Here is a 12,744-nt window from a genome sequence, read left to right on the forward strand (position 1 = left end):
CGAGCTGTCGCCCAGGCTAGAGTGCAGTGGTGGCCGGATCTCAGCTCACTGCAAGCTCCGCCTCCTGGGTTTACGCCATTCTTCTGCCTCAGCCTCCTGAGTAGCTGGGACTATAGACGCCCGCCACCTCGCCCGGCTAGTTTTTTGTATTTTTTTGTAGAGACGGGGTTTCACCATGTTAGCCAGGATGGTCTCGATCTCCTGACCTCGTGATCCGCCCGTCTCAGCCTCCCAAAGTGCTGGGATTACAGGCTTGAGCCACCGCGCCCGGCAAAAAAAAAATTTTAAATAAGAAGTCAATAAAAACATCAGTGGCTCAGATTACCAACCTTAAACACATCCTCAATGCATCTACTAAGTTCTTCTTCTGTCACCAAAATAGTTCCTGGTATCATGTCACTCTCTGGAATCTCTAGAAAACAAAACAAAACAAAACACAAAATTAGCCATATTTAGTGCCTCACTGAATAGAACATACTAAAGCTAAGGAAGAAAGTTTTACTAAAAAGATGGCTCAGTAAGTAACAGCTAAGATCAGAAAATTGACATGGTTACCATTGAACAATATACTCTTCATACACATTTCATAGAATATATGATGCCAGTGATTATAAACATGCATTGTTATTTTACATATCACTAAGAAAAAACACCAACATTGCCAATTAACCTATAACACATTCTCACTTAGAATTTTCATCTTAGGCCAGGCACTGTGGCTCAGGCCTGTAATCCTAGTACTTTGGGAGGCTGAGGCGAGCGGATCACAAAGTCAGGAGTTCGAGACCAGCCTGGCCAATATGGTGAAACCCGGTCTCTACTAAAAATATCAAAAGTTAGCCAGATGTGGTGGCGCAGGCCTGTAGTCCCAGCTACTCGGGAGGCTGAGGCAGGAGAATCACTTGAACCCAGGAGGCAGAGGTTGCAGTGAGTCGACATTGTGCCACTGCACTCAAGCCTGGGCAACAGAGTGAGACTCTGTCTCAAAAAAAAAAAAAAAAAAAAGAATTTACATTTTAAACTTAATTGAATAAAAATTGGGGATTGGATAAATGAAAATGGCAGCGTTGGCCAGGTGCGGTGGCTCACGCCTGTGATCCCAGCACTTTGGGAGGCCGAGGTGGGTAGATCACAAGGTCAGGAGATCGAGACCATCCTTGCTAACACAGAGAAAATCTGCCTCTACTAAAAATACAAAAAATTAGGCTGGGTGCAGTGGCTCACGCCTGTAATCCCAGCACTTTGGGAGGCCGAGGTGGGCGGATCATGAGGTCAGGAGTTCGAGACCAGACTGACCAACATGGTGAAACCCCATCTCTAACAAAAATACAAAAATAAACTGGGCATGGTGGCCTGTGCCTGTAATCCCAGTTACTCAGGAGGTTGAGGCAGGAGAATCGCTTGAACCTGGGAGGCGGAGGTTGCAGTGAGCTGAGATTATACCACTATACTCCAGCCTGGGTGACAGAGCAAGACTCTGTCTCAAAACAAACAAACAAACAACAAAAAAAATTTAGCTGGGCGTGGTGGCGGGCGCCTGTAATCCCAGCTACTCGGGAGGCTAAGGGAGGAGAATAGTGTAAACCTGGAAGGCGGAGTTGCAGTGAGCTGAGACCGCGCCACCGCACTCCAGCCTGGGTGACAGAGCGAGACTCCATCTCAAAAAAAAAAAAAGAAAGAAAATGGCAGTTAATAGTTGTATCTAGGCCATAGGTACATAGGAATTCATTATATAATCTCTATAGCACGTGTTTTAAAATTTCCCTTCAAAAGTTTTAAAATAGTTACATTTTATTTTATTTATTTGAGACAGGGTCTTGCTCTATAACCCAGGTTTTGGAGTGGAACTGTGCAATCATGGCTCACTGAAGCCTCAACCTCCTGGGCTCAAGTGATCCTCCTACCTGCTTCCTGAGCAGCTGGGAATACAGGCGTGCACCAACACGCCCACCTAATTTTAAAATGTTTTTTAAAGACAGGTTCTCATTATGTTACCCAGCCTGGTCGCAAACTCCTGGGCTCAAGCGATCCTCCCGCCTCAGCAATCCCAGCACTTTTGGAGGCTCAAGCAGGAAGATCACTTGAGTCCAGGAGTTCCAGACCAGCCTGGACAATATAGGAAGACCCCAACTCTATAAAAAACAAAATTTTTTAAAAGTTTTTTAAGTTTTACAATGTCTTTCTATTTATTTAGACATAGTTTTATTTTATTTTTTTATATATTTTTTGAGGCAGAGTCTCGCTCTGTCGCCCAGACTGGAGTGCAGTGGCCGGATTTCAGCTCACTGCAAGTTCCGCCTCCCGGGTTTACGCCATTCTCCTGCCTCAGCCTCCCGAGTAGCTGGGACTACAGGCGCCCGCCACCTCGCCCGGCTAGTTTTGTATTTTAGTAGAGACGGGGTTTCACCGTGTTAGCCAGGATGGTCTCGATCTCCTGACCTCGTGATCCGCCCGTCTCAGCCTCCCAAAGTGCTGGGATTACAGGCTTGAGCCACCGCGCCCGGCCTCCATAGTTTTATTTTATATATATATGTATTTTTTTTTTTTTTTTTGAGCAAGGGTCACACTCTGTCGCCCAGGCTAAAGTGCAGAGGCGTGATTATGGCTCACTGCAGCCTCAATCTCCCAGGCTCAAGCGATCCTCCCACCTCAGCCTCCCAAGTAGCTGGGGCTACAGGTGCTTGCCACCATGCCTGGCTAATTTTTACATTGTTTTTTGGTTAAGATGGGGTTTTGCCATGTTGCCCAAGTGGTCTCGAACTCCTGGGCTCAAGCAATCTGCCCGCCTAAGCCTCCCAAAGTGCTGAGCTTACAAGCATTAGCCACCATGCCCAGCCATGATTCTTGATTGAACTTTGGATTTTAAAAAAATAGCTCTAAAAGAAATTATTGAAAAAATTAGAGAAGTTTGAATGGAATTTATATATTATATCACAGCATATTGTATAAATGTTAAATTTCCTGGGTGTGGTCATTGCATTGAGGTTATGTAGGAGACTGACATTTTTCTTTGGAGATGCATACTGAATTATTTATTAGGGGTGAAGTGTTGTGATGTCTGCAACTAACTCTCAAATGCTTCAGAAAAGATATGTTTATATGTGCAGAAAGAGAGAAAGATAAAACAAATGTGGCCAAAATGTAAAGTTATTCAGTCTAGGTGGTTTTTTTTTTTTTTTTTTTTTTTGAGACGGAGTCTCCCTCTGTCGCCCAGACTGGAGTGCAGTTGCGGGATCTCGGCTCACTACAAGCTCCGCCTCCCGGGTTCACGCCATTCTCCTGCCTCAGCCTCCCGAGTAGCTGGGACTACAGGCTAAGTTTCTGTATTTTTAGTAGAGATGGGGTTTCACCGTGGTCTCTATCTCCTGACCTCGTGATCCGCCCACCTCGGCCTCCCAAAGTGCTGGGATTATAGGCGTGAGCCACCGTCCCGGGCCCAGTATACTCTTCTTGAAACTTGTAAGTGAATTTCTCAAAATAACAAGTTGCGGGGAGGGGAAGGAAAACTAAAGACACTGAAATAACACAGATTTAAATCATTTAAACATAAAATACTGAAGAAGGTCCTTTAGAGGCACACCCAACCACCACACTTCCTCCTTTACCTGCTGTACTCAAACATCGATGAAGAGGAGCTAACACTGGCTGGAGCAAATACTTTGCTGCCAATTGTGGGCGTTCTCTTGACAAAGTTATAAAGGTAGTGGTGGCAACTCTCTGAAATTGTCGTGCTGTCAATTTATCCTGAAAGTGAAATAAATCCAGAACCTACAAAAAAATTACAAGAAGTAAATACCAGTTTTTTGCAAGGAATATGACATTAACTAAAAAGAAAAAGCATGAATTTTTTAAGCCAAAAAAAATAAACTCACTTCAATAACAATGATTCAACAGAATTCTTTTCTTAATTTAACATACCCAGGATCAAAGGGTAAGAGAGCTGAACAGGCAGTGTTTTATTTTAATTAAAATTTGTTTTGCCCATCCCTCATACTTGCAGTGTTTTTATTATTTTATCAAATTTATAAAATACAGGCTCATTTTAGGCACACGCATAGGGAGTATTAATTAAGAAAACTCCTTCCACATTTTCATGTATCAGATTAGGAAAGATCAAAACTTTGTAACACATTGTGTGGGTAAAATGTTGGAAAATAGGTACATAAAGCATATCAATCAAAATTTAAATGCATAAAACCTTTGAACCAATAATTTCAATTCTAGGAATTTTTCCTATGGTAATACTGGTAGTTATGTACAAAGACTTAGGGATATTAACTGTAGTGTAATTTGTAATAGAAAAAGAATGGAAAGAACTCAAATGTCCATCAATAGCAATGTACTGTAATAAATTATAGTACATTAATATGATGAAATATCATGTACCCATGAAAATGAATGAAATGATCTCCAAGGTACACTATTTTTTTTTTTCTTTCTTTTTAGATAGAATCTCGCTCTGTCACCCAGGCTGGAGTGCATTGGTGTGAACTCGGCTCACTGCACCATCTGCCTCCAGGGTTCAAGCGATTCTCTATCCTCAGCTTCCTGAGTAGCTAGGACTACAGGCGTGCACCACCATGCCTGGCTAATTTTTGTATTTTTAGTAGAGACGGGGTTTCTCCATGTTGGCCAGGCTGGTCTCGAACTCCTGACCTCAAGTGATCTGCCTGCCTTAGCCTCCCAAACTGCTGGGATTACAGGAGTGAGCCATTGTGCCTGGCCAAAGTACGCTATCAATGAAAAAAAGCAAAATGAAAGAGGGCATGCTGCATGCTATCATTTAGATAAAAATTAGCACTGGCCTTCTGTGGTGGCTCATGCCTATAATCCCAGCACTTTGGGATGCCGAGGCGGGTGGATCACCTGAGGTCGGGAGTTCGAGACCAGCCTGGCCAACATGGAGAAACCCCATCTCTACTAAAAATACAAAATTAGCCAGGCCTGGTGGCGCATGCCTGTAATCCCAGCTACTCAGGAGGCTGAGGCAGGAGAATTGCTTGAACCCGGGAGGCGGAGGTTGTGGTGAGCCGAAAACTCGCCATTACACTCCAGCCTGGGCAACAAGAGCGAAACTCTGTCTCAAAAAAAAAAAAAAGAATTAGCATTAATTTTACCCTCATGTGTATATGTTAATGTAAGTGTGTATGCACATACACGTTAATATACACATACATTAACATATACACATATGATGGTATATGCATAACACACAGAATATCTCTGGAAAGAAATTCATAGCAGTGACTACCTCTGAAGGACTGCAGAACAGGAATGGGAGACTTAGTTTTTGGTTTACTCTTATATGCTTTTTAAATTGTTTGCCATGTTAATTTACCTTGTTTATTTAATATCTACCTTTAAAAACTAATTAAAAACACATAGAGAGAAAAGATAATGAACAAGATGAAACCTGAGTTTCGTATTCTAGCTCTGAGAGTGAGCTGGGCCAGTCATTCAATAGTGGTAAGGCATTCTTTTTTTTTTCTTTTTTGAGACAGAGTTTCACTCTTGTCGCCCAGGCTGGAGTGTAATGGCTCAATCTCGGCTCACAGCAACCTCCACCTCCTGGGTTCAAGCAATTCTCCTGCCTCAGCCTCTCAAGTAGCTGGGATTACAGGCATGTGCCACCACACCCAGTTAATGCTGCATTTTTTTAAGTAGAGACAGGGTTTCTCCATGTTGGTCAGGCTAGTCTCGAACTCCCGATCTCAGGTGATCCGCCCACCTCGGCCTCCCAAAGTGCTGGGATTACAGGTGTGAGCCACTGCGCCTGGCCTCGCCATTCTTAAACTGAACAATTAGGTCGGTCTCTTCTACGGGTTTTTATTCATTTATTTATTTATTTTTTTGTTTGTTTTTTTTTTGTTTTTTTTGAGACGGAGTCTCGCTCTGTCGCCGGGGCTGGAGTGCAGTGGCCGGATCTCAGCTCACTGCAAGCTCCGCCTCCGGGGTTTACGCCATTCTCCTGCCTCAGCCTCCGGAGTAGCTGGGACTACAGGCGCCTGCCACCTCGCCCGGCTAGATTTTGTATTTTTTAGTAGAGACGGGGTTTCACCGTGTTAGCCAGGATGGTCTCGATCTCCTGACCTCGTGATCCATCTGTCTCGGCCTCCCAAAGTGCTGGGATTACAGGCTTCAGCCACTGCGCCCGGCCTATTATTATTATTTTTAAAGACAGGGAATATTTTATTCAAAACCCATCACAGAAATGGACAGTTTGGGTCTGCAAAAGCAGTCATGTTTTAAAGCATAGGTCAGTAATTGTATATTAGAGCATACACTGCTACATACAAATTAACTGATCAGACCACAACTTTTCAATGTTAAAACAGAATAAGCTTCCCTGTAAAAGCAGCACCTTTGTGACATTTTTACTTTAGTATTCCTCTCTTTCTTCCGCACCTTCTCCTTCAACAGGATCCACACCAACCTCCTTATAATCCTTCTCAAGGGCAGTCATGTCCTCACTGGGTGGTGAGGATGGAGTTGTAGGACTCAACTACAGCTGTGGAAACCTGGGGTGCTGAGTTAATGGAGAACTCCAGCTTGGACTTCTTGCCATCACCAACTGGGAGTTGTTCCATGAGCAGGGAGGTGAACCCAGAAACAATTCCTTCACCAGAGCTGTGGAAAACCAAGAAGCCCTGGAGAACCATGCAAATTTGGTCCAAAACGAGGTCAGTGATCTCCTGGCCAATGGTGTAGTGCCTTCAGGCATAGTTACTGGCAGCGTCTTCCTTGCCTGTGATGAGCTGCTCAGGGTGGGAGCCANCGCGCCCGGCTTTATTCATTTATTAAGAAGGCTCCTCACTAAACAATAAACTTAAATATTATGCTGCTTTTATCTCAATACTAGAGGAACATTAAAAGTCCTCTTTCTGTACATAAGCTGATAATCCTCAAATGGTCAACAGAAACAAAATGATGTACCTGGGGGCAGATGTCCCTGTAGTAACTCTCTGGTGAAAGAGACTGCTGGGGACAAGAGGCCAAAATCTTTGCGATCAGGTCACACTTCTTCCAGTCAGCAGCCATCGCCTCAGCATCACTTCCACCAGCTGCCCCTGCTGGCACAGTGGACAGAGATGTCAGCAGCTCCCAGCAAATCCCCACAGAAGGTCCCATGTAACCAATTTGTCTTGAAATTTGGGGTAAAATGCATTTATCTTCTCTATTGAAAATAGTTTATTTTTTTCTATAAGATAATCTACCCTTCTATACTTTCCTTTTTATGTTTTTTATTTCATATTTATGTATTATTATTATATTTTTGAGACAAAGTCTTGCTCTGTTGTCCAGGCTGGAATGCAGTGGCATGATCTCAGCTCACTGCAACTTCTGCCTCCCAGGTTCAAGAGATTCTCTTGCCTCAGCCTCCCGAGTAGCTGGGATTACAGGCATACACCACCATGCCCAGGTAATTTCTTTCTATTTTTAGTAGAGATGGGGTTTTGCCATGTTGACCAGGCTGGTCTCGAATTCTGACCTCAGGTGATCTGCCCACCTCGGCCTCCAAAGTGGTGTGATAACAGGCATGAGCTACCGTACCCAGCCTGTACTTTCCTTTTGATGCTAGTTTCTGGGAAATTCAGAGAAAAACTAGCACTTAGTCACTATAATGATATTATTCATATAACTGGAATATATTATTCATATAACATGGAATCCACCATGTTTATTACTATTATTATTATTCTGTCTCCTTGCACGTATCATTTCATTTAAACTGTCTTAAGCCACAGCTGTAGAGTAACAGGGACCAGAATTACTTTACCATCTTAAGCAATTATAAAATTGGACAAAATATATAAACAATGGTTTCCAGACAATGCACAACAAGCAGCCCGGGACACTGATCCCTGAGAGAAGGGAAGCAAACAAACTGAGCTTGACGACTGCCCTTGTTCACTGCCTGGAGAGAGTTTTCAGGCGATAGCAAGAGCAGCCCAAATGAAGCCTGGCATCTTGGTGAGTGGAAGAAACATAGTTCAGAGTTCAGGGAGGCCAACGCAGCTGGAATTTTCAGAGAGGAGGAAGTTACACATAGAGTTCCAAAGATCTGCAAAAGGGTCCTCTCTCAGGTCTTTGGTAGAGTATGATATGTGTGTGTGTGAGGAAAATACCAAAGCCTGGGGCAATAACCAACAGAAAGGAGTAGGGGGGAACAACCCCCATGGTTCATAAAGGCTGGGAATAGTTGTGTTCCCATTAGCCAGCCTGGGAGGATCTCCTAATACACAGGGCAACAACTAGAATTCTCAGAAGTGTATTGTCTTAGTACAATCTGTATTGTTACACTTAGTACAATACACTTAGTATAATACAACAAGGGGTTAAATTACCTTAAAGGTTGCTGTAGAACCACACTAACACAGCTGAAAAGCCAGGATCAAATGGACTAAACTAATTACAAGTAACTTAATTGCATTCCAGAACAAAGTCCAACCAAGGAATATAAAAATCTGGCACTCAGCAATGTAAAATAAAAATGTTCGGCTGGGCGCGGTGGCTCAAGCCTGTAATCCCAGCACTTTGGGAGGCCGAGATGGGCGAATCACGAGGTCAGGAGATCGAGACCATCCTGGCTAACACAGTGAAACCCCGTCTCTACTAAAAAAATACAAAAAACTAGCCGGACGAGGTGGTGGGCGCCTGTAGTCCCAGCTACTCGGGAGGCTGAGGCAGGAGAATGGCGTGAACCTGGGAGGCGGAGTTTGCAGTGAGCCGAGATCCAGCCACTGCACTCCAGCCTGGGTGACAGAGAGAGACTCCGCCTCAAAAAAAAAAAAAAATGTTCAGCATCCAGTCAAAATTCAGCATCCAGTCAAAATTACCAGGCATATCCATATGAGGAAATATTATTCAGTCATAAAAAGGAATAATGTTTATGGAGGACTGATTCATTCATGTTATAACACGACTAGACCTTGGCTGGGTGCGGTGGCTCACACCAGCACTTTGGGAAGCCGAGGCAGGTGGATCACCTGAGGTCAGGAGTTTGAGACCAGCCCGGCCAACATGGTGAAACCCCGCCTCTACTAAAAATACAAAAATTAGCCAGGTGTGATGACACGTGCCTGTAATCCCAGCTACTTGGGAGGCTGAGGCAAGAGAATCACTTGAACCTGGGAGAAGGAGGCTGTGGTAAGCTGAGATCACACCATTGCACTACAGCCTGGGTAACAAGAGCAAAACTCCATCTCAAAAACAAACGAACAGACAAACAACATGAATAAACCTCAAAAACATTATGTGAAGTAAAGGAAGCTAGACACAAAGACCATATATTGTATGTAATGCCAATACGGGTAAATCCAGAGAGACCAGGAAGTGAACTAGTATTTACCAGAGTCTGAGAGGAGGGGAGAATGAGGAGTGGTGATTGCTAGTGAGCATGAGGGCTTCTTTGGGGGGATATGGGCGGAGGGTTGATAAAAATGTTCTGGAAATAGATATTGGTGATGATTGCACAACTCTGTGAATATACTAAACACCACCAAACTGTACTCTTTTAAAAAAAAAAAGTGACTTCTGGCCAGGTGCGGTGGTTCACTCCTGTAATCACAGCACTTTGGGAGGCCGAGGCAGGTGGATCACCTGAGGTCAGGGGTTCAAGACCAGCCTGGCCAACATGGTGAAACCCCATCTCTACTAAAAATTTTTTTAAAAATTAGCTGGGTGTGGTGCATTGCACCTGCAGTCCCAGCTACTCGGGAAGCTGAGGCAAGAGAATCTCTTGAACGCAGGAGGCAGAAGTTGTAGTGAGCCGAGATGGCGCCACTGCACTCCAGCCTGGGAGATGGCAGTGAGCTGAGATTGCGTCACTGCACTCCAACTTGGGCGACAGAGTGAGACTCCGTCTCAAAAAAATAAATAAATAAAAAATAAAAAGTGACTTCTATGGTATGTGAATAACATCTTAAAAAAAAAAAAATTACCAGGCATGCAAAGAAGGAAAACAATATGGCTTATAATTAGAAGAAAAAAATCAACAGAACAGGCTGTGGGCGGTGGCTCATGTCTGTAATCCCAGCACTTTGGGAGTCCAAGGCGGGCGGATCACCTGAGGTCAGGAGTTCGAGACCAGCCTGGCCAACATGGTGAAACGCTGTCTCTACTAAAAATACAAAAATTAGCTGGGCATGAGGATGCATACCCGTAGTCCCAGCTACTTGGGAGGCTGAGGCAGGAGAATCTCTTGAACCTGGGAGGTGGAGATTGCAGTGAGCAAAGATTGTGCCACTGCACTCCAGCCTGGGTGACAGAGCAAGACTCTGTCTCAAAAAAAAAGAAAGAAAAAATCAATAGAACAGACCCCAAAAAACAGAAATAACAGAGATAACAGAATTAGAAGACAAGACCATTAAGACAACTTTATTTACTTTTTTTTTTTTGAGACAGTCTTACTCTGTCACCCAGGATAGAGTGAAGTGGTGTGATCTCAGCTCACTGCAACCTCCTCCTCCCGGGTTCAAGTGATTCTTCTGCCTCAGCCTCCCGAGTAGCTGGGACTACAGGCACGCACCACCACACCCAGCTAATTTTCTGTATTTTTAGTAGAGGCAGGGTTTCACTATGTTGGCCAGGCTGGTCTCAAACTCCTGACCTCGTGATCTGCCCACGTCGGCCTCCTAAAGTGCTGGAATTTCAGGCGTGAGCCACTGCACCCGGCCCATTAAGACAACCATTAAAATTTGTCGTTGGTCAGGCACAGTGGTTCATGCCTGTAGTCTCAGCACTTTGGGAGGCCAAGGTGGGTGGCTCACTTGAGACCAGGAGTCCAAGACCTGCCTGGGCAATATGGCGAAACCCTGTCCCTACTAAAAATACAAAAATTACCTGGGTGTGGTGGTGCATGCCTGTAATCCCAGTTGCTCAGAAGGCTGAGGCACAAGAATTGTTTGAACCTGGGAGGCAGAAATTGCAGTGAGCCAAGATCATGCCGTTGCACTCCAGCCTGGGAGACAGAGCAAGACCCTGTCTCTGGGAAAAAAAAATTTTTAAAGAGAAAAATCAAAAGACATCGAGAAAAAAAGACACACACACAAAAAGAGCATTAGTAATTTGCAGGACAACATTAAACATAATATTTGGTGTAATTCAAATCTCAGAAAGAGAGATCTAAGGGGAGTACAGAGAAAAATATTTGAAGATAATGTCTGAGAAATTTCCAAATATGGCCAACACTATAAACCCACAGCTCCAAAAAGCAGAAAAAAACATAAAGAAACCAACACCACACCAAGGTACATCATAATCAAATTTCTAAAATCAGCCATAAGAGAAAATCTTAAAAGCAGCCAGAGGGAAAAACAGTATATCATTTACAGAGGAACAAAGATAAGAATGATAGCAGACTTCCCGTCAGAAATGACCCAAGCCAGAAGACAATGGAATATCTTAAAAGTACTAAAAGAAAAAATAAATGTCAACCTAGAATTATATACCCAATAAAAAATATCTTTCAAAAAGGAAGATGAAGTAGACTTTTTGAGACAAACAAAAGCTAGAAAATTAATTACCAGGCTGGGTGCGGTGGCTCACACCTGTAATCCCAGCACTTTGGGAGGCCAAGGCAGGTGGATCACCTGAGGTCAGGAGTTCAAGACCAGGCTGGCCTACATGGCAAAACCCTGTCTCTACTAAAAACACAAAAATTAGCCAGGTGTGGTGCTGTGTGCCTGTAGGCCAAGACAGGTGGATCACCTGAGGTCAGGAGTTCAAGACCAGGCTGGCCAACATGGTGAAACCCTGTCTCTACTAAAAATACAAAAAGTTAGCCAGGCCAAAAAAAAAATTAGCCGGGCTTGGTGGCAGCCACCTGTAATCCCAGCTACTTGGGAGGCTGCAGCAGGAGAATCTCTTGAACCCAGGAGGCGGAGGTTGCAGTGAACCGAGATCGTGGGCAACAAGAGCGAAACTCTGTCTTAAAACAAAACAAAACAAAATTCATTGCCAGTAGACCTACACTGTAAGAAATGGTAAGTAAAGTTCAGGCAGAAGGAAATTTGCACTGAAATTTTGATCTATGTAAAGAAATAAAGACCACCAGAAATGGCAAATATGCAGGTCAATATAAACCTGCCTCAAACCATTTTGGGAAAGAAAAAGGTATAAATAGATAACAACAAATATATACATGCACAAGTTGGGGGAACTCATAGGAAAAGAGGGTTCTGATTTTCTTATAGCAGCTCTCAAATCTGCATGCCCTTAAGTGAGATCTAACTCTTCTTGGAAAAGGAAGGTGCAAAGACCTGTTTCTAGGGGACAACTTCTTATGGGTAACTGACCATTTCTCATTTCATTGGCCCTAGAAGCCACTGTGGGGAGAACTGAGGGAAGGTAATATTATAGCCACTCTAGACCAAATCTACCAATGTCTGCCAACCACACTGACCTCACTTTTGTCTGATAGGACCAAGGTACATTATGCCAGAAATGAAGTCAAGATTTATTCTTCTAGCTCTCTTCCTTCTTCCCCACATATCCAGCCCTTCATTAAGTTTTGGCAACTCTCCTCCTTAAATATCTCTCAAACCCATTTGTTTCTCTCCATTTCCACGGCCACTGCATTAATCCAAGCCTCTGTGATTCCTCAGATGTCTGCCTTTTAACTGATCTCCCTGCTTCTGCTTTTACCCAATCCATTCTTCACAATACCTCCAGATAGATATTTCTAAACTGCAGATTTGATCATGTTCTCTTTCTTTCTTTTTTTTTTTTTTTTTTTTTTTTTTT

The 12,744-nt window shown here is 43.6% G+C and overlaps 1 protein-coding gene across 1 annotated transcript in view; it reads right to left on the reverse strand.

Moving 5' to 3' along the window:
• Nucleotides 1-12,744, reverse strand: part of TANGO6 (transport and golgi organization 6 homolog) — a 277,961-nt gene that overhangs the window by 236,153 nt on the left and 29,064 nt on the right. The window contains exons 5-7 of the mRNA XM_017850742.1: nt 6,934-7,070; nt 3,606-3,768; nt 330-412 (exon numbers count right to left, since the gene is read on the reverse strand). Coding sequence (XP_017706231.1) covers nt 330-412; nt 3,606-3,768; nt 6,934-7,070 — 383 coding nt within the window. The remainder of the gene's footprint in view (nt 1-329; nt 413-3,605; nt 3,769-6,933; nt 7,071-12,744) is intronic.

Source organism: Rhinopithecus bieti, unplaced genomic scaffold (assembly GCF_001698545.2).
Source record: "Rhinopithecus bieti isolate Rb0 unplaced genomic scaffold, ASM169854v2 scaffold_32081, whole genome shotgun sequence".
In the NCBI taxonomy this organism is placed as follows: Eukaryota; Metazoa; Chordata; class Mammalia; order Primates; family Cercopithecidae; genus Rhinopithecus; species Rhinopithecus bieti.